Source organism: Erithacus rubecula, assembly GCF_903797595.1.
Source record: "Erithacus rubecula genome assembly, contig: scaffold_204_arrow_ctg1, whole genome shotgun sequence".
In the NCBI taxonomy this organism is placed as follows: Eukaryota; Metazoa; Chordata; class Aves; order Passeriformes; family Muscicapidae; genus Erithacus; species Erithacus rubecula.
The window spans coordinates 58411-81150 of NW_027636110.1; the positions used below are offsets into that span (position 1 = coordinate 58411).

General features: G+C 38.3%; 1 protein-coding gene across 1 annotated transcript in view; it reads right to left on the reverse strand.

Moving 5' to 3' along the window:
• The window catches only part of XRCC4 (X-ray repair cross complementing 4), an 88152-nt gene that overhangs the window by 58261 nt on the left and 7151 nt on the right, over positions 1 to 22740 (reverse strand). The window contains exons 2-3 of the mRNA XM_079332285.1: positions 15318 to 15467; positions 12447 to 12634 (exon numbers count right to left, since the gene is read on the reverse strand). Of these exons, the coding sequence (XP_079188411.1) occupies positions 12447 to 12634; positions 15318 to 15467 (338 nt within the window). The remainder of the gene's footprint in view (positions 1 to 12446; positions 12635 to 15317; positions 15468 to 22740) is intronic.

Sequence of the window (22740 nt, forward strand, 5' to 3'; positions counted from 1 at the left end):
CAAAAAAAAAATAACCCTGCCAAACCCCAAAACTACATTCCTATTATTAACTCACAGAATTATTAATTCCATCTCATGTTTCTGTAATATTTTAATACCTCACTTCAGGGCAGCCATGAAGAATTTTCATAACTTCCAGAGTGATGGGAAGACAGATATGAGGTTAGCTCTGAACTCCAAAAACTCCCATGCAGCAGCCCTGGCTGCTGCCAAAAGAGCACAGATGGATGCCATATGAGCAGCTGAGACTGTGATGCTGAAGGGGAGCCATGGAAATTCTTTGCTTGTAATGTACTCGTGCAGTTCCAAGGTGTAACAAGCACCAAACACGGTGTTTCAGCAGTTTTTATCTTCAGCTTGATAATTTCATAGCTGTGCTCAGCAATAAGCTTCAGGGAAGGGACTCAAAAAAGCAAGATGACAGAAAATTAAAGTGAAAACAATGCAAAAAAGATTAATGCTATGAACAGACCATGAGAGACAAAATCAGTTTTGAGATTTTTTTTTTTAGCTGATTTTTTTGTGTTAACAGAATTTAGTGTAAAAATGCAATTATGCTTTTCTTTACAAATCCAGTCACTGATTTTGTCACAGTGACTTTTTTTTGAAGAAAAGGAACAGGCTTTCACTTCTGTTCAGAATGAAGTCTCCAAGTTACAAGCTATCTGTGAATTAAGTCCTTTTGTCTTTTGATAATCAAAACTATTTTCAGAAAGAGCCCAGAAACAGCTTCTCTAATACTCCAGAATTGCATATGACTAATCCAGGGGGGTGGGGTGGAAAAGGGGGATGGAAATCTGCCTGGGCTGAGTCACTGTGAAGGCACAGTAAAGAATGACTGATGTACAAGTCCAAAGCTATTGAGACATAAATTGGCTGACCTAGTAGCCAGTTTTTAAGGCTTAGCACAAATATGAGAACCAAGCCCTCCCTTGACATCTCACACTTCCCCTTTCAACAAATGAAACTTCTGAGTTGCACTGAGAAATAATTTTCAACTTACGAGGACGCCACATAGCTGAAATGATCAAAATTTAGAAGCTTCAAACTGAAAAGCTGCTGCTTCAGCTGTGTTTGATTGTTTGCTCCAACAGGATCCAGCTAATGGACTGAACAATAAATAGTATTTCTGAAACCCAAACTCGCTTGTAATTGTGTTTGACACATAAGTTAAAAGTTCCAGGTTCTTTTTCTTGGCTCTCTGTTCTACTGCTGACTAAAGTATTGCACATCACTCTCTCTCACCAGTGTGAACTTCCTCATGTAACACTTGGAAAAGGTAAAGCAACAAAAAAGACAGGCTGAAATGCTTCAGAGAACATGTACACAAAACCTCCTTAAGCATGAGAAGACCTGCAGGCAGACAGATCAGCTTTTAAAGTCACCACGTAGACAGGACTATGAAAAACTGATTTCAGGGAAAAAAAACCAAAAAACCAAAAAAACAACAAAAAAAAAAATTAAAAAACCCCAGCATTCTCATAGTGTTAATCCCATTGGAACTTTCAGAAAAAGATATTTTATTTGGACAGAAGTGTCCAAACTGAAATACCTACAAGAGCACTACAATAACACAAGCTAGTCTCTGTGCCACTGCCTGCAACTGCTGCCATCCCCACCAATCACAACAGTGAATATAAGTAAAATAAAAGAACACTATGACCTAAAATGCTCTGAAACAATCATTTGAAGGGCTTATCTACAGAATGTTTTAAAATTAGCTTCCATGCCCATGGGAAAGAGCTGATGGAAACTCAAGATCTTGCCTATCTTCCATAGGTGTCAAGTTGATAATGAATGGAAAATTTAGGACCTGTGGAACAGCTGGGCATCCACTGCAACCAGAAGATAATCCTTAGAAAACAAACAGTGAAGGGAACCAGATCCTATCTCTCAAACAACTCTCCTTAGCCCATGGCTATGAATACTCACTCTTCTTCACTGAGGAGAGCAGCTGGGACCTGTAACAGGATGGGCTCCCAGCTTAAAATGCCCAGCTTCAGGGCAAACCAAGAGTCTGTTCAGGCATCACTTGGGAAATCCTTAATTACTGGGGGGGAAAAAAAAAGCCCTATGGGGCTCAAATGTGTCTTACCTACAACTTCAGGTTTTATTGGCACCTTCTTTTTCTAAAGTAAAAATACGTGTTCACTTCTCAAAAGGCATGTTCCTTCAAAAAGGTCACTTAAGTTAATTAACAGGTACTTTTATGTACTTTTTCAAAACTTGTAAGTTTCCAGTGGAGTTTCTCTAGAAATATGAGAACATTTCAGCTAATAAGATCATTGTGCAATCCACAATTTGTGAATGTAAGAGACAGGGTTAGTTCCTAAACTACCAAAAGTGTGCATCTTGGGTGTTAGCAGCAGCCAATCTATGCCATTTGTCAGCAATACACTGTTTTTGAGCACTACCCAAAAGCTTTAGGAATAAATACAGTCTCCATCTTGTCACACAGTACTCAGAAAACAGTAATTACATAAAGCTCATGGTGGATTCAAGCATCCATTACAGACTGACACCACATAAATGTTACCTCTCTACTATAAATTTACTTTTCTGAATTCTAAGAAACAGGAAAAAAAAAATCTTTAGCACAATTTCCCCTGTGTTTCCCAAAGCACACTCCAATGTTCAAAAACCAATTTCAGAATATTTTTTTCCTTAGCTGCTGCTTTAGCCTTAGAGCAAAATACAGATTTCCTTCTCAAATCAATGCATACCACCCTGATCTAAGGCTACAGAGAACTCAATATAGCCTGGAAAACTTGGGGTTTCCATCATATACCAGTAAGTTGTAACATTTCATCTTGTTTTTAAAAAGAGTGCCTATGATAAAAACCACTTTCCCTCAATTGCCATTTTCTCTTCAAAGGCACTAAAACAATAAGGCAACAGAGGGTTTATGTCACCCACCAGACTACTGAAGCATTAACAGCTTTATGGAGAAACCCACATGAATTTTTCAACAAATATGACTACATTTCTTTTACCACATGGAAATATATTTCTTTCCAATGTCATGGTCTAGATCAGGTTTAAAGTTGCAGCTGAAAGGAAAACACTCCTCTGTCATGGAATCAATGTTATTTTCCTAAAGCATGTGACCTGACATCTAGGGACTTTCTTTAATTTCTTTTTTAATTAAAGTAGCTGCCATTTGTTGAATGACATCATTTTCCATACTCAAGTACATAAAATACCTAGTTTTGTAACTGTCACTGAGCACAACCTGCAGAGTCACACACACACCATGAAATACAAGAGTTTCTTCAGGTAAAAGTGACAGAGAACTAAAAATTAATTTACTAAAATCCAAGACTGGCAGATACCTGAGAAAACATTTGACTGCACTCAATTTTGATGAATCAAAACCAAGCATGTCAGATGTGGTAAATTTAACAAAAATAAGTAGTAGAATTTTCTTGACCTCTGAATTAGCTGTGAAGTTGCACAGACAGCCTCCACTACAAAATGATTGTGTCATGAAATTTTAACCTGTGAAAGACACACAGACACATCACTGACTCACTTTTAATCTTCTCTTTTACTATAAGGAAACTCTAACTGAAGAAGCTGTATGAAAAACTCTGAGTTTAGACAGATAGATTTTGTCAAAATTTAGCTTAAAGCCTTAAAATTGCAATTTTAAAAAAAGAGCAATTTAAAGGTTAAATTTAAAATAAAAAAATCTTTTCTAAGAAAAAAATTAGTTTGAAAAAGGAGAAAGGTCTGGTGTGGTTGTCTCACCAGCTCAAGGACACTGGGATTAACTAGCTGAGCCTTATCAAGCAGTACAGCACTGTCAGAAAAGAGACATTTCCTCCTACCCCACTACTTTCATAGGAAAAAGAAACCACAAGCAAACCCACAACAAAACATTAAGTTGTCAATAGAAGTTATTGTTAAAGCAAAACACCTTTAATAATTGCCATAAAAAATTTACAAGACATTCACAGAAGTTGTCTTTAAGGTCCTTACCAGCTCTGTTTATTGTATTGTTCTGCAAGAAATGGAAAAGATAAAATTGAGTGTATATTTATGAATCTTTATCATTATATATATATGAATCATTCAAATAGCATGACTGTCATCTCTGAACACACACATTGCCTGGCACACTTCATCTCCTGGCTCTTACCAGAGGAATTAACACCATCTCAAACATGTTTGCATTCTCTAAGAGCTCTTTTAGTACCCAGCAAAAAGAACCAGCAAACGTTAGGAGAGCTTTCCCACAATAAAGAAATTGTTCAGAAAAATATGTGGAAGAAAAAGCTCACGCTTTTGCAACACAAAGAAAGGAGCACAGCAGATGTGAAATGGTTTAGGGGATGTTTCTGTTTAGACAGACCTGGAAAATGGAGTCTCCTAACAAATAAAAGATAGCAGGCAATTCCTATAGGCTTAACAATCCTCCACAACGACTCTTGATTTGTTATTATTACCACAAAGCTCTTTAAACAACTTGGACTCTGAATAATATACACAGAAGTAGGAGAGATTATGGACAAAGGTACTAATTCCAGAGAAGTGGCACCCTCTGGAAGCTTGCTACCCCGAGCTGTGAGTGGTGGGGTCAGGCAGAACACATGTGTGACTCTAATTCTGGCATCCTGCTGATTATGTATACTGCTCCTGCTAGCCTGCCCACAACAGTGGTCTTGATTAAAGAGCATTGTTCAGGAAGGGGAGCACATGCATCTGCAGATGGCATAAACATGCTGCAGTGACTAAACAACGTTTGATGAGCACATGCAGCCCTGGCAGAGCCCCAGGGACTGCAAGCCCTGCCTGACAAACTTGAGATAAACCACACAGCTCGGCCACGAGGGGCAAAGGCAGCAGCTCCCCACTCCCAGCCTCAAAAACAGCTGGTAATAAAGGTGTGTGAACAGATGTCACACTCCCAATAATTTGGTATTATAAGGTATTATTTTAAGGTATTATAAAATACCTGTAAGGTAGGTATTTTATTTTAGGTGTTGGTGTGTCCCACAGAAGTTAAATCCAAAATGAGTTAAGTACCTGGAGTCTTCCATCTTGTGTTTGGGTTCTTCAGAGGGGGAGAGCCCAGTTTTTACCAGACCCTGATCCAAAAAATTACTCTTATTCTCTCCACATTTTATCTGCCCTGATTATTTCCCACAAATCACCCTTAGTGACAGTGCATAAAGTCAGTCTTATCCTGTAGTAAATACTGTGTAAGTTTACATCTTGGCATTCAACAAAGAAAATGGTTGTTCTTGAAAAACAGTTTAAAAAAGTTCTTGAGGACCATTTTCAAAAAGGAAAATTTAAAGGACTGGCACCTGAATGTTCTTTTCCAGGGAATGTCCTTTTTGAAGTCATGTTGGTTTTATCCCCAGATTACATCACTGAAATAAGAAGTGTCAAACTACAATTATGTCAGGTAACTATCACAGGTAATAGTCCTCCTTCCACTGGCAAGCACAGCACTTTTGTTACCACATGTCCACATAAAATCCCTTTCCCAAACATCTTTAGTGATTCACCCACGGCCTGCAAGGATTTTTTGGGAACAAAACATCTTATTCTTGTAGCTTATGGGCTTTTTAAGCTAGCACACACACATAAGAGCAGGCTGATTATTTCTCTGATCTCTTGAATACGAGACAACTCATATTTAGTTATTTATTTATAGTCAAGGAAAATGTGGGTTTTCCCCTCATCACAGCTAGCAAAAGCTTCAGGTGGTTTCAGAAAGCTTGTTTTCTTGCACACAAATCAGACCAAAAAAACCTACTATATATATTAAGGCAATTCTTATATGAAGTTTTGACCCATGTCCTAGACATTGTCTCATTAGTTATTAATGAGATGAAAACTACAATGCACAATGTATTTCAGTACACCAAGTCAGTAGCACTGGCAAAACCAAAATTGCAGTGGTGAATGGCTGATTTACAAAAAACACAGCAGGTCACAGGACTAAATTTTTAACTCCTCTCTAAGTCCAGGGAAGTAAAAGATGGCAGTAAATTTCTCTGCTTTCAATTATTAGCAAAAAATACCCCCCTTACCAAAATGGCAAACAAAACAGTGCTTAAATAAAAGGCTAGACAAGCTCACAATTTTTCTTGAACTGTAATTCTTCCCCACATCACCTCAGGCTTAGACCTCTCACCTAAAATTTGCTAGTCAGTAGCTCAAGTTAGTCTCTAAAAGACACATTAGTTAAATCCTCTTCTTTTCTTATTTTCCTGAGAGTGATTCAGCTGAGAGGAGAATATGGATTCAGGATGAGTAGAAAGAGTAGAGTGAGGTTTATTCCAACTAAATAGCAAAATTCATCCCTGCTGATGTTCCTGGGATGGATTATCTATATAGAACAACTAATTCTCATTCCAGCTGGAATTGAACAGGTACAAAACACAACTGCAAGGCAACAAGTTCAGTGTGAATTAATGGAAATAAATCTACCATTGTTTTGCAAGATGTACAGCCATCAGTTAAATGAGCAAAGAACTAGTATAAGAAAAACCTCACTGCTTCCAAATTCCAGTTTTTGGCACTCTGCAGCCCCTAAGAGTAATGACTATGTTCTGTTACAAATCTGTGTTAAGCTAATAACCTACACATATTATTCACACACTGAATAGACAATGTGCTTTTATGAAGAGAACAAAAAACTGTACCTCAAACTCTTAAAAAACCCAAAGCTTGTCTGAGAAAAAAAAACACATACAGAAAGACTAGGATTTGGGTTCCAAAAGTAAGGAAAAAAACAGTTACACTCTGTACCAAACCAAGCAATTGACATCTAATTTTAAATGAAATGTCATTATTTGCAGAAGCACCTGAGAGGAACAAGAAGAAAAGAGAATGAAACAAATAATTTTCTATGGAAGAGCTTTTTTCCTGGAATGATACTACCCAGAAACCTAATCTTGAAATTGTGTGCTGTACCTGCATTTCTGGGAAATGTATTTTTGCAAGAAAACCACATTCAAGACTTGGATGAAGAAAACCTACCTGCCAAAGAATTTTCTAGTAAGATTAAAATATTTCAGAGCAATTCTAATTGAATAGTTTGCTCACCAATTCCAAATACATGTGCAAACTGGCTTCAAATTTTAAAACTCAAAGGCTTTCTCCTTGTGATAAAAAACCACTCATTCCACATACTGACATGTAGCAGGCAGTAATTAGCATTCTGTCAAATCCTAGGCAGGCACAACACCTCACAGGGCTTTTAGGGAACCCTAAAAAGCAAACTCATTGTAGTGCTGTTCCACTGCAGAAAAAAGAGCTGAACCTGCTGTGCTCACTGGACACAGAAATTAGGGACTTGTCTTCACTGTTCAATTTCATTTTTATGTGTGGACTGCTAACACAGGCTGACTTCATAGTCTTTGGAAAACCAAAGATAAGTGTATTTTAAATCACTGCAGCTTAAGGAAAGAAATCAACAGAAAGTGTAATACTTTCCTCACTGCACATTCTGCAGCTCCCTTATTTCTTCCTCCCATCACCGCACGATATTCCCATATTTGTCACTTTTTAAAAAAATACAGGACATCTTGAATTTGCCCTTTTCTTACATTTCAAGACATTTTCTGTAAGTGCAGCAGAAGCAGTAGAGCTGCTGAAGTTGCTCTGAGGGTTTAAACACATCCATTCAATATTTTATACTGGAAAAGGTGCTATTTTAGTGAACCTAAGAGTTAACATGAGCTGGAGAGCTCTCCTGTGCCTTTGCAGGTAGAAAGATGAATGCTTCCTCTGGAGCTGTGAGAAAGTTTCTGAAGAGAAACCACTGGTGAGATTCTCATTGGTTTTCAGGCTCACAGAAAATACAGGACTGGAGTCTTGTAAAGGTTTAGAGCCCACACACAGTAATGTCTTTTCCAGAGCACCTACTGTCCTCTGTAATTTGTGTTTGGGAAACTAAAGCTTGTCAATAGGCCATGATTTAAAGATCTCTTCCTCCTAAAAGGAAAGCATTTGTACTCCATTCTGCAAATGAAAGCAAGCCTTGATGTCCACACAGGGATTTGAAATGCACAGCAGGTATTCCAAAAAGGGAAAATCTGAAAGAATCGAGAGGAAAGGAGGAGAGACAACACAGTAACACCAAGGGGGAGAAAGGATAAATGACAATTTTTCTTACACAAATCCAAATCTGTTATTTTATGAGTATACCTGAAATACATTCTGACTCTCATTGTACTCAAGAAATAAGATGATGCCCTTTAAAGCATAATTTAGAGTAGGTTTTAAAGCAATTAAACTACCATTTCTGTCCAACTGGATAGGTTCAGTGAAATACACAAATCTTAACAGGTTGAGAAAAAATGAAGATAATTTAGTCATCACAGTGTTTGATTCTTCCTTTTCCAACAATACCAGTTTTAAAGGCATAAATTACCAGTATTTTAAATTAATTTCTCCAAACCACTGCTTATCAGAAGCCAAATACATAATCTAATAGCTAAACAAGGAAAATAGCAGAGCTTAATTAATTAATTCACCAGGACTTCTGCCACACCTTGTACACCTACAGCTTGTAGGTGTATTTTACACCTACTAATATGGCAGGGCATCATTCTTTCAGAAATGTTTTTTTCTTACCTCAAGGCTACAGAAGTGATGCACTGCATTTCCAGTGTGCCTGAAATACCTGAAGGTACACCCAAGGTGAGATGGGGAAAAATCATGTGTCACTCAGAATTCTGAGCTTACCTACAAGATAACACTTAATGTTTCCATTATATAAGGCACATTAGAAGCCAGCTATTTCTAAAATGGGCTTCCAAGAAAGCCATTCAAGTGTCCACTCTCAGTTCCTGAAGTACACAGACATTAAGTGGTATAAGTGATATGAGAGTCATTACTTTCACACTGACCTAAGGATTAATCATTTCATCTTCCTCTCTCCTCAGCTGGTGGAATTGCCTGGGAAACAACCTGAACTCTCCGTGACCTTTGCTAACCAAACAACACATCCTCACTGGTTTGGAGCAAAGTAACTATTCAGACCTTGAACCAAGACAGTTTGGACAGCACAAAGAGCTCCACCAACTGCACTTCTCTCATTTAGTATGCTGTGAAAAGTTTTGGTTAGCATAAGCTTCTCTAGCTTTTTTTTAGTAAACTTGTAATGAACTCACAGGCCTGACCAGCAAAAAGCAGCCACAGGAAATGGAGGAGACAAATAACAGCATCTCTTCCATCATCCTAATTAGCAACAGTGCTGAATCTAAGGTGGAATTTGTTAAGCTCTTACCCTCCCTGTTTACAGACTTAAGCAAAAGGCAAGGAAAAAAAAAAAAACCCAGAGCCTGTCACATTACTGTAAAAAAAGAGACTGCTAGCACTCAAATAATTGTTTATCAAAGGCTATTTAGTCTATTTAATTGCCAGCCCCAAAAAAAAAAAAAAATAAAGAAAAAAAGAAAGAAAGAAAGAGCGAGGTTGCCGGATTTCCATTATTTATTATATGTGGAGTGACTCGCTGAAGCACTTGGAAAGATTTACTTCCCCGTGGTCACCTACTTAGATCAAGCACTAAATCACTGCCTCTGTGGCTGGTGTTTGTTTAGGTGGCAGCAGTTGAGCTGGACCAGCCTCCCTGGCCCCTCGCCGGGGTCTCGGTGTGTGTGGCCCGTCCGGGGCTGCAGCTGGATCCGCGCACAATTCCCACTGTGCTCCACAGACATTGTTATTCCAGGGTCCTTCCCCACACCCCAGGCACCCCAGATGAAGGCAGAGCCACCTGTCCTGAGGGAGCTGAACCACAAACACGCTGGGATTTTCACCAAAGTTGTTGGAATTCTCACAAAAATGTCAGGATTTTCACTGAGCCCGTCGGGATTTTCACCAAACGTGTCACAGCTTTTTAGGCTCAGCTGCACATCCTGAGGCACAGCCAGAACCACTGTTCCTAAAGCTCAGACATCACTATCTCTCCTGACCAACACCTCAAGATAAATAAGTATTAAAACCCTTATGAACATGCCTTGAATTGGATTATTTTGCTTAATTCTGTCACTTCTAAGCTTTACAGGCAGCCAGGGCACTGCAAAACAAAGACTGTGCTCTGTCTAAATCAGACAGAAATCCTTTGTGACTTGAGGAAGTTTTCCCTCCATTCAAAACTCAAACCATCAGCAGTCATCCACTACATAAACCTTACCTACACATCACTGTTATAAACTAGTGATTATGAAAACACTTTTTAAATTATATGAAGATACAGGTTTGTTTTCATGCCATCAAAGCAAAGTCCTTTTAAACACCTAGACATCAGTTCATGGAAGGAACGTATTTGTTCATTAACTGAACAACAGCAGGTGAATCAAACACCTTGTTAAGTCATCAAATGCACTACAGTGGCAACGCAGGTAATTACAGTGCATTTTTCATTCCAGACCCTTTCAAAGCAAGGGGCACAATGGGGCTGCCAGCACTTCCTCCAGAAAACACCTGGGCAGTAAAACAAATTTCCATATCAGAAAGCATTTCCCAGTAATATACCTATGTTTTCCTTTGCTTAGCATCACCCCACTATTTTTATTTGCACTCCTACAGACCACCCAAATGAGTTTGGGCACACAATTAGACTTTATGGAAGCAGAGCTTCGGCAAGATGCTGCAAAAAAGGTAAAATTTCTTTCAAATATCATGGTTTGGTACAGCCATGCAAAAAATAAATCAGTATCCAGCTCAGAGATTTGCCAGCCACTAGTGCCACATGGGATGGTGAACTGAGACAGAGCTCAGCTCTGGAAATTACTGGGTACAGGTGACTGCTGCTGATCAGCATAATGTTCTAGGCAGGTCTCATTTAAAATAATTAAAATAAACTAATTTCTCTATATAATCATGCATGTATTTCTGAAAATAAGGCAAGGCATATTATTGATTTTCCAACACTACAAGATTTACTCTCAGGCACCCATACACCATAATGAAAAGATTTTGCAATAATTTTTACTTACATGAATTGATAAGCATTTTATAGCTCAAAGTGTAACAATGCATTTCAGAAGTTTTACTAGAAACTGTTACTTATTAAACTGGTAAGAGATAAACACTGAATTTAAGTCATGTTTAAGCTGCAGAGTAGTTTCTCTAGGCTTCCTCCTCTAAATTTACATTTAGCTGAATATCAGCCATTTGTACAGAGCCCAGAAGATTGATTTCCTAATGTGATGCTGAAAGAGAGAGATCATGAATGCTTCCACAGGGAGTTTGCAAAATGTTTGGAACATCTTCTATTACACACCTGAAAGCTATCTCTAATACCTATTATTTAATTCTACATAATTGCTTTGGCAATTTTATTCGTAGGCATTAAGTTTAGTACAGAAGGAGGGGAAAAAAAAAAAGGTGCATTTCACCAAATAAGTCCTATCTTATCTAAAAACATTATATCAACACCCAAAGTTTAAAGCACACATTGGAATCAAGGTTCTTTGCATTTTCAGTTTATTTGGCCAGATTATTTCCCCAAATTGACATAAAGTTGTTTTCATTCAAATTAAATTTGTCATAAGCCTTAATTGATTTAAACATGTATTAAGTGACCCCACAAACACGAGGATGTTTTTACTTAATAGAAATACAGCATGCATTTAATGTGGCCTGCATTAGAAGATTAGAACACAGAGCAAAAACAACAAAAAAAAAATTCTTAACCTTACTGCTCTCAATTTTTGAGTAGGTTTGGTTCTAAACTTGCAACATCATTGTGAACAATCAAACAGCTCACAAGATTTAGGGTCAATATGGCCTTGGGTGAATTCATAGAAATACTTATAATGCAGACTGGAAGATTTATATGCCCTAACTTTTGGCTCATCAAGAGCCAAACTGGGCTGAAATTTCCTATACTGCACAAGGAAAAAGGCATGTAAAAGAATTTTTTAAAAAAGTACAAACTGGGAGATTCACCTTAAATTAGCTTCTTCCTCAGAGAAGTTTTAACACAGCAAAGCACAACCTGAAACATCCAGAAGTATCTATAGATACAGATTATACTGTTTGAAGAGGTTCTTTCCCTTGGCAGCCAAGCAAACAGCATGAAACCATTTTCCCATTTTCAATTTAATGCAACAATTTCAACCTTAGCTTACAAAATATCTAAAGTAGTAGAAAAGCTAATGTTAAAGCTACGTTTTAGTGTTTGAAAATAATCCTGTCTGATTTTTATTTTTTTCTAGTTTGGGTGAGTAGTGCAGAGAGAAGATGAAGAAACAAGGAAAAACAGAGTACACGGGAGGCTACAACTGGAAAAAGGCAGCATCCATCCCAAGCCACCCAACTTCCTTCCTAGCTTTGGCTCATACAAGAGCTCACAACACTCATGCAATTTGGAATGAGTACCACAAGTCTTTCTGATTTTAAAGACCATAATAAAATACAAAAATGTATTTCATTCTTATAGTTTAGCAAATAAATTTAAACATTTATCTACTTACAGAGCCGTCTTTCAGGTTCCTTTCATAGGAAAAGTGGCAGGCCTTATTCTGTTCATCTCTTGAAATCACAAAGTTGTATTTGCCAGCTGACTCTTCTCCAGCTATCAGTGCTTTCCTCAGCTCTTCCACATATTTTTCTCTGTCCATTTCTATGTCAGCAGCCTCCCTAGAAATGTCTGCTTCAGACACTACCAGAAAGGGATATACAAGGAATATCCATATGTGAACAAATATATGCATTATACATTACATACAAAACATATATTAATGTACATATATATATAAAATACTCTATTTATATATACTTACTATATATAAAAATAGTACACATTTTGTATGTTTATATTTACTATATATACCTTAATATATATACATTTTTTCATACATATATATTTGCATGAATATACAGACACTCACTGACTAGATAGCTTTTATATTCCCTTCCAACTCAAGGCATTCTGCAATTCTGTGATTCTGTGAAATATTAGAAGATTATTTTTCCCTTGAACACACACTGGTGTGTTGTTTCCACCTGTGCAAATGTAGCAGAAATACTGTGTTTTTCAGAAGTTCTGTCCCCTTTTTTCCCTGTGTGGAAATGAGTTATTTCCTTATTGCTGCTCATCCACAATTATAGCTGCCTGAAGTCACCCAAAATAGTACAGAGAGAAATGTGGAATCCATTGCAGCAAGAGGCAAAGAGGGGTAGAAAAACAAAGTTTAAAATATTTACAACAGGAGTGTTTGTCTGAAACAGTGATTTCAATAATGTGAAAATAAGTTTTTAATAACAATAAAAAAGTAATAAAAAGAAAGACACGAAAATGCTGCAATAGAGCCCTGTGGAGTTTTTTGGTTTTTTCCCCTGTATATGCTGCATGCTCCTTTGTGATCTAAAACCAGCAGAACTGATCAATCATTAGGGAAATATGATATGCATAAATCCTCACAGATGTAGTTCTTTAACCCAACACCAAGGAAACACACTAGATTACACTGCACATTTGTGTGCTTCTCCTCCCCTCCAACATTCACTGTTTTCACTCTCTCTTTAAACAGGACTCCTAACACATTTCATCATCACATTAAACATACAAAACCCATAAAAGACAACTCCATCAGCAACTCTCACCCTCTTCCTGGTAGGTCTTGCCAAAGAAAATAATCCACAGCCTGAGAAACCCAAAAGGGATTTCCCACAGCAAGAATATTCTGACCATTGCTTTCCCTCCCTCCAGGATTTGAATTTAAAATGGAAGCAGTCTCAGAAATGATGTAATAACTTTAGAAAAGTGACCAAAACTGATGTTTTGTTGAATGACAACACAGATCAGTGCAGTAGAAAAGCCACATGCACAAGAACATCAACTCCTAATGAAATTATTCAAGGAAGTAGAAATTCAGTAAGAATTTATTAGAAAAGGATCAGATTCTTCCAGAACAGAAAAAAAATCTCTCCTTAGGATGAGCACCCAATGCTCATGGCTGAACTGTCGTGGGTTTCTTTCTTTCCTTTTTAATGGAGTGAAGTCATCCTGCTTTCACTGCCCCTCTGTTTTGGGAGATCATTATCCCCCATTCTACCAGATGCAGGAACTCTACAAAACGAGAACTGTGTCTGCCTATTTTTTTCTGTACACTCCCAGCTACAGAGGCACAGTCCTCACTTGGAAAAATAAGAATCATCTTTTTGTGAATTCTGAATTTGGAAGTCGCCTAAGAACGAGAAGATCCTCCAAAAAGAAAAAAAAAAATATTGGTTAGTGTTAACAACCTTTATGTTATTTTCAAAATAACTTGACTTTGCTCTTGTTAAGCCAAGAAAGAAAAACTTTTCACTACTGGGAATCAGGGTTGGAACACATGTATTTGCTTTGTGCAGAGACCCCTAATTGATGGGAGTGTTTGGAATATTAAAAGGAATATGGAAGATCAGATTGAATTTATGTGTTGATTTTAATTCACATTTATCTAATCCCAGACCTGTATGTAAGCTTGGTTTAATGTAGGAACTGAGGAGAAACAACATCTACTGGGCAGGAGGGAGGGAGGGAGGGAGGAGGGAAAAAAGGGAAAGGGAAAAGGGGAAAGGGGAAAGGGGAAAGGGGAAATGGGAAAGGGGAAAGGGGAAAGGAAGACATGGATACTTCTTAAAATTCACACAAAGGGTCCAGAAAATGGTTTTGCCTACAATTGATTGAAATTATACAATTATCTCCTCCCTTTGAAATATTTTTGCTACTGAGCGAAGGGCTTTTGATCAAGTATTTGACATTTCTCAAAGAACACACAAATCCAACCCTTTTCCACTAGGCATGAATGAGAGAAGCATGCACATATGCAAAGACCCATCCTCTTACTGGGGCTCCAGAGAGGGGAAAAAAATCCCACAGCCTAACTTTTTCCCACTGATAATTTACTGTCCCTTTTCCTTCCCAAAAATTTACTTCAGTACGAAATACAGCTACCTTTGGCCATTAAAATTTCATTAAAACATTCAAAAAAACATCTGCAATTGAAAGGCTTCATGGACCCCAGTTTGCAAATGGAACTTGCATCACATTTGTTCAGGAATCTGGAGAAGACACACAAGTGTTACTTCAGCATCACTCCAAGAAATTATACATTCTTGAGCAAGAACAAAACATTGCATATCCATGTGCTGAATGAGTTAGTTTTAGCTTTGACACACCAGATTTTAAAGTTCTCTGGCCACATCCCAGAAGATCATGAACCTCACCTCCTCCATCACTGGGAACAAAAGCTCCATGAAATTTTCATACAATTTGTGGGTCATGGGTTAGAAAGTTTTTAAAAAGGAGCAATTAAGAGCAGTAATAATTTAAATTAACGTATTTTTCTTCCCATTACCTTTCCCAGTCCAGGCACACTGACAATCACTAAGAAGTAAACTGAAGCCAGTGCCTAAATCCTTTTCCCATGACACCTGCAGAAAATAGGTTGCTTCTGGATCAGAAACTGGATGAATTCTGTTCAATGTCTTCTCCATCTTGCCAATACCTGTTTAAAATGCAAGATAATGTTGTTAGAACCACTGGGGTGCTTAACAGCTTTACATAACTAGCTTGGGGGTTGCATGTGTGGGGAATATACAAATACAAGCATGCTTGTAATTTTATTCTACTTTCTTCCCCAAATTCAGTTTGTCAGAGAACTGGTGATACTTGCAAATAGGAAACTGGATTATAATAAGTAAGGTTTCAGTGCCAACAATTAAACATGCTTGAATTGTCTCAAATTAAGAAGCTGTCAGGAACCTGGGGGATAGGAAATTACTACACACAAGCTCTTCCCCATGGCTCTGTTTTCAACTCACTGCTATCACCCAAAGTACAGAAAATTTAACATAATTCAAAATAATCAATATTCATCTGGAAGACTGCCACATGAAAGCTGCTACTAAGCTTCACAGCAAAGCAGAGGGTGCAGCAAATGCCAGCAACCCTAAGGAAATATTTTAAGCACTGGATTCTGCAGAGAACAAAATATATGATGTTACAGCAAATACTTTTGTTCTATGGCAAAGCAACTTGGCAACCTGTGCTTGACCTCAGATCTTCTCAAGAATCCCACCTAGTTATACACAGCCTGAGTGGAGTGACTGAGAAAAGGCTAGGTGTTCACTCACAGACTGAAAACAGCATGTAAAAGGAGGAAGAACCCAGATGAGGCATTTAAACTACATGCCCTGAGTACAGGGGTGCTTGGGCAGGGATTAAATGCTCTATCGAGGTTTCCATCTAAAGTGCAGCAGTAAATAATCGAGACCAGGATCAGTTCAGGCCCTGAGGGGACTGTTCTCCAACCACGAGTAGAAGGAAGCTCTTTCCTTGCCCCTGGGCATGGAAACAAATCTAGATACGGATTTAACTACCTTGGCTTCCCCTAAAATTGGCGTTTTCAGGTTAGGAGGAGCAGCTTTAAACTGCAGTTGACTGAACTGTTCCTGACCCTTGTTCAACTCTGCACCCAGCAACATTTCAAAATGCCTCTTCCTTGCCCAGACAAATGCATAGCCTTGAAAAGCAAAAAGTATATAGCAACAGCATTCAAAAACAAAGGGGTTTATAGCTCCATCACTACCAGCTGGCCATTTCAGAAAATCTACAGCGTGTTTGTGCACCCGTAAGCAAGAACAAAAAAATTAAATATTTGGTGGTGGACAGCTGGAACAATGCCTTTGCAATTAGTGACTCTGGAAATAAAGGCATTTTAAAGATTTGTGGGGCACTGACTGCCTGGCCATAGAAACACAAGCATGCTCAAGCACACATGCATGCACTCTCCTTTGCCTGTCAGATTCCCTTTTGCTTCTTGTTAATTATGGAAGAATATGGTTTCTCATCAAATATTTTCATAGAAGTCCTCCTCTAAAAGACAATGTTCCAAAAAATATTTCAATTAAAGACTACAACAGTAGCAGACAACCCAGACAGCACACAGGGTAGTTCAACAGGAAGGTTTTGCTTGTTTTATGTGATTTTTATCACAAAGTAGAGCAGCATTCAGTGTAAAACACCTGCACTAGAGGCTTTCTTATCAACCCAGACTGTTTATAACAAAAAACAAAGCAAAAGAATTAGATTTTTCTATTTATATAATAACGATAAAGCGAATGAAGTGTCAGTCAGTGCTCAGTGAGGAAAAGTGAGGTCAAGAGTAGCAGAGGAAAGAAGCCTGTTCATTTATTTAAATATCACTAACAAGATCTCTGAGCCTGAGACTAAATTCATTTGATACAGTGATACTGTTTCCCATGCACACATCAGCATTTCATTCCAGTGATGTAGCACAGCTAAAAATGAAAGTTCTGTTTAGACAACACTCTAGGTACCCTGTGGTAGAACATAACCTCAGCAGAATGAGGAGACAAAACCAAGAATAACACCCTCAACTTCAAAAAAAATGCAACATACAGTCTTCCTGCTTTTCCAAATTTTATTGTGCATCTCTGAAAAAAAGCATTTTCCAAGAAAGCAAAAGTGAAGATACTTTTTCTCCCAGCTTTCATTTCCTCTACAGTGGTCAGTGGCCTTTTGAAAGGAGAATATTACTTATTACTCAGGAGTTATTATTCAGGAGCTGCCTCTCTAGGCAGAGCTCAGCCAGACTCCATCTCCAAGCACTCAACTCTTCCAACCCATCAGCAACAGCTCAAGGACCCCTGGCTGTTTACAATACAATGGCTATTATATACTTCTCTTCAAGAGAAGGAAAAAACCTCCTTCATGAAAATTAGTCTGACCTACACAGCACATCAAAACATCACTGCAAACATTAATACTCTACCTTACTGCTCATCTGAAAACAAAACAATTACAGCAACAAGCTAAAAATCCAGATCCCTTTTCCCCTAATCCCTTTTATGTCCTGAGAGCACAACTCTGTCACAGAGTTTAAAGAAGTATTCAGTAAATGGATAAACCACACAGTTCAAGCAAAAATGAATGCAGAAAAAAATATCAAAGGAGTTCCCTACTTACTTAATAACTCGCAGTTACTACTAAGAAATTTAAAAAACAGACAATAAATGAGGGCATATTCCTTATTCATTCACTATAAGGTGATTGCATGCATTTCATTCACTCTAAAGGCAAATCTTAATAACAGACATGCAGCACCACATTTCCAAAATAAGATGTATTGCTCTGTATTTCAAGAGGTGAAATAACACTATCTCCTTGAAACTAATCTGCCCCAATGCACCCATCTGCTCACTAAATTCATCACCCCATCAGCTTCCAATGTGTCAAGGCTTATGTGACCATTCACAGATCAAATACTTCCACCAGGTAAAAATTTCATTATGAAATAATGACAAAAGTATAAAGGAGAGGTGAAACCTTGGGAGTTATTTTCACTTTCACATCTTTGGGGTAAAAGGGTAGGAACTGTGTTAATGCTCAGAAAGGTTAAAACAGGCCCCTAAATTTTTGGAGTGTCACTATTTAACAGTCTAGCTGCGCTGAAGCTTAAAAAAAGGAAAAAAAATACAATGATTGTGCAAAAGCAGACTGTATTTTTATTGGTACCCAAATTACTGGAACCAGCCTCTAATTATGGCAGGTAAAAGGCCCCTCTGAGTCCACCAGGCCAGAGGAGCACCCTCGAGTGCCATTCAGCATCCAGCCCTTCCCACTCACCCTTCCAGGCTCTTCCAGGCTCTTCCCATTCACCACCTGGACAAAACCAGAGCAGTGGGCTCTTTCCTCCTTCCCCCTTAAAGCAAAGCTGCAGAGAAGCTTTGGGATTGGGGCCACAGAAGGGCAGAGTTTCTTCCCTGAGGCACAGGGGGTCACACACACACACCCCAGCACCTCTCCACGCCAGGGCCAGCCTGCAGGTGGGGACAGCAGGGTCCCACCCCAAAAGTGTAAATCAGAGGCTTAATTGAGGCCCTGGAACAGTTGGGGATTGAGCTGTTTATCTTTAGCACTTTGTCCCCCTGGTCTTTGGCTCCCGTGATTGCCATTAGGCAATGTTTCCCTCTGAGGAGGAATCAGCTGTTGGCTGGTGCCCTCGGAACAAACAGAGCACACAGGGCCCTCTGAATGAACAAGACACTCTTAAAATGGGCCCACAAAGAATTTTATATGTTGTTTTGGATGCCACCAGGCATAGACCAAAAGCCAAATCTTTCAGGCTGCTCCAACACAGCATCATTGATAATATTCTGAACTTCAGCACTTCTTCTTTTTTTTTTCCTCCATGCAGACTAATGGCTTTTTTTTTTTTTTTTCCCAAATTGGTTGTGCTGCAGGTGTTCCAAACCTCAGCAGCTATGCTTGGAAGGCTACTTACAGACCAGAAAGAGCTACTATGTCTTTGAAATGGAGCAATTAACCTAAGTGCTTTCTTGCTGAGGAAAAATGGGAGCTATCCACAGGGAGTCCAGAATAGGAGACCACACACTGCTATTAAAGTTTACAGTTTGGTTCCTTCTGACACTGCCCAAACTACAGATCGTAACCTAATAATCAGAAAAAGTTAATAGTAAATTCATAATCAGAGAAGAGGTACTATTCAGGAAATGCTATATCTACTCATAAGTGGATAATTTGAGATTTAACCAGTCAAGAAAAGCTCAAGATTGCTTTTAAAGATTAAAACTAGCTATTACCACATTTTCTAACAGAAGGAAATAAGATAATGCCTATATTTATGCATATTTCCAGGGATATATTTCATACAAATTGATATTCTCTTGTGTTAATTTAAAATTCCATTAACTCCAGTACTTCAGGAGTAAGAACATTAAAATACCTGACAAAAACCTCAACTCTCACTCCATTAATCTTAGAACTACTGCTGATCCAGTAGGGACTTCCTCTTTTCTCATTTCTATTTGGAAGAACATGACTGGGCCAATGAACATGAAGACAAATAACCCAGCATCTTTCCTGTCCCATCTCACAATAATCCTCCCACTCCTCTGGCCACATTACTTGTTGGGCACTGAAGAATGATTCAATAATAACCTTCATGTGGAACTTAACAGATAAATCTGAAAGTTGAAGAAGAGAAAAAAATCAGAAAGAGATTTGTTCCCTAATGCAGTTTGAGGGGCTAAAACATTTCTGTATTGCATGCATCCTAAATAATGTTTAGTTGCTCTTTTATTTAACATTGCTCCGTATTAAAAGCACACGGGTTACAATTTTGCCAGAAATAAAATTGCCTGAGAGATAAAAGAAACGAACCAAAAATTAGCACTTGGGCATGAAGAAGAGATCTAATTATTTTCTAACTTTGTGCGGAGGGGTAAGTGGGCCATGTAAGAAATTCAGTGCTCCATGGCAACATTTGATCAGGAGATCATGGGCCCAACTGCAGAGTGGAGGCTCACATGGCTCACATTTGCCTGCTGCCTTCCCACTGTTTCGTGGCAGCCACAGCACGATTGGAAACATGCACATGCTTTCTGTGCAATTGTGTGTGTGTCTGTCTCCCAAAAAAAAAAAAAAAAAAAAAAAAAAAAAAAAAGAAACCCCAAACCAAAAAAACCAAAAAACAAATTAGTTCTGAGCTTGTCAGGCTCCACGGGACAATAGGATATGGAAGATTTGCCACAGAAGATCTGGAATCCACGATAAGGAACAACCCTTGTCAGGCTTATTTACTGCAGTCACCAGCTGAAAAATGAGGAGAAACAGAAGGAAGCAGACAGTCAACAACCTTTATAGTAGGAATCTTACTAACAAGCCTTGATCTTAATTGCAGCCTGGAGGCAAAGCCCACCCTGGTGTCTTTCATCCCCTCGAAGTCTCAGGCCTAACCCACTACCCACTGCAGGCATCCAGCCTTGCCAAGCTCTCTTACAACCAGCTACATTAAGCTATAATAAGGTTAAAAAAAAAGGCCTTTGGTGTGTTAAAATAAACACCAAAATGGGCAATTATACTAGCATATACTAGCAAGTAAGGGAGTATGGAGACAGATTTATAAAAGGGGCAGACCCTTCTTTCTCACCCTTTTTGTAACAATTCTTCCCAAAACTAACATTCACACTGTCAAATCCTCACTTTCCAAGGTGCAAGAATAACCAGGTTATATTAACAGAAAAAAACCCGCAAAAAAATGAAATAAAGTCACACAACTGTCACGTTTCCTGATGAAAACTGAATTTTAGTAGTGAAGTTACTAAAAAGTCTGTGTGGAAAGGAGCAAAGATCAAAGGCAGCAACCAGCCCAGCCTCCAGAGGATAGATCTGGGATGAAAAGTCAGCAAGGCGTGTCTCAGACCCAGACTCCCTTTCTCTGCTGCTTCTGGAAGATGCAAGTCCCAACAAATACTTTATAACTCTAACTTGGCACAGGACACCCTGGCTTTCCAAGGTCCTACCAAAAACAGTGGTGGCACTGTGCCTTCGCTTGAAAACCACAGGGTATTTATTAAGAAAAATAATTCACTTCCTCATCAAATAAATTTTTGAAAAAAAGTTACACGCGTTCTAAATATTTATCGTTTTTCCACATAATTTCTCTGAAAAGATAGCATTAAAGCTGCTGCATGTTTTGCAAGATAAAAAACAGAAAAAGGAAGTTTGTGCCAGACACAACCTTTGAGCCCAGAGTAGACAGTCAGTTAAGAACAAAGATTTGGGAATTCCAAGTCTTATTTTTAAAAACATCTCTGCTGTTTTCACTACCTTAGTATCATCCATTTGAGGACAGTAAAATTGAGGAAATTTTTGGGGGGAGGGAAAAAAAAAGCAGCGTGTTTTAATCACCCTTTGTCCATCCATATGTCTTTTTGATGTATATTTGGATAACAATGTAGTCTGGCTGAGGTATCATCTGTTTTCCAAAACACTGCCTTCTTTGGGATTAAATATTATCAGGATATTCAACACAAATCTGTAGCACAGATTTCCTTTGTTTTCTACTTTTTAGTCCCCATACAGACCTATTGCAATTCCACTCAGTCTGATGTGTTTCTGACTCAACATCACTGAGCGGATTCCACTAAAATCTATTTTTTTCTCTCTCTTCTTCCGTCTTTTTTATCTTTAAATTTTAATATCAAATAAATTCAATACTGTCAAATCCACAAGAGATCCACAGGCAAGAGCACCCAGTTTGAAACGAATTAAAATGAAACAAAGAAATCAGTGTCGGGTAGACATGGATGGATATAATCCTGTACATAAGATTTTCTGAGGGGTTTTGAAAAATTGAGCCCAGTAACCTGGAAAAACAAGTTTCACCAAATGTTGCCACTTCAGTGGGACAAGGGCAGGTATAAATATGAAGGCTTACATATCTTTCTCTCCTCCCACCTCTACACCCAGGACTTTTCAAAGAGATGGATTATTTTAATTTCCCGTCCCTGTCAAATTAATAATAAAAAATAGACCTAGGCTCCAACCTGCTTTATCTTACTAAACAGTTTCCTCAGGCATTTTCTTTGAAGAAAATTCCTGCATTACCCAGTCTTCACTTACCAAAGTTTTATTATGTTTTTTCTTTCCATCTGCTATTTATCTATTAGAAAATGCAACACTAAGCCCCCCTGAAAACAAAGAGCTCACGCGGCTTAAATTTATTAATTTAAAAATTGTAATTCATTTTGCTTTGCCTGACCCTCACAGAGAAATAATTCACAAGGAACTGAGACATTCGCTTTCAATGCAGCTAAATTTCAATTTTGCAGCTCTTTATCCAGCTACGTTTATTACTTGGCATTGAACATTAATTACTCTGCTGATGGATTAGGCTGAGCTTGAAGATAAGGGGAAAAGACACATATTGAGCACCAATTTCAGCTGTTTCC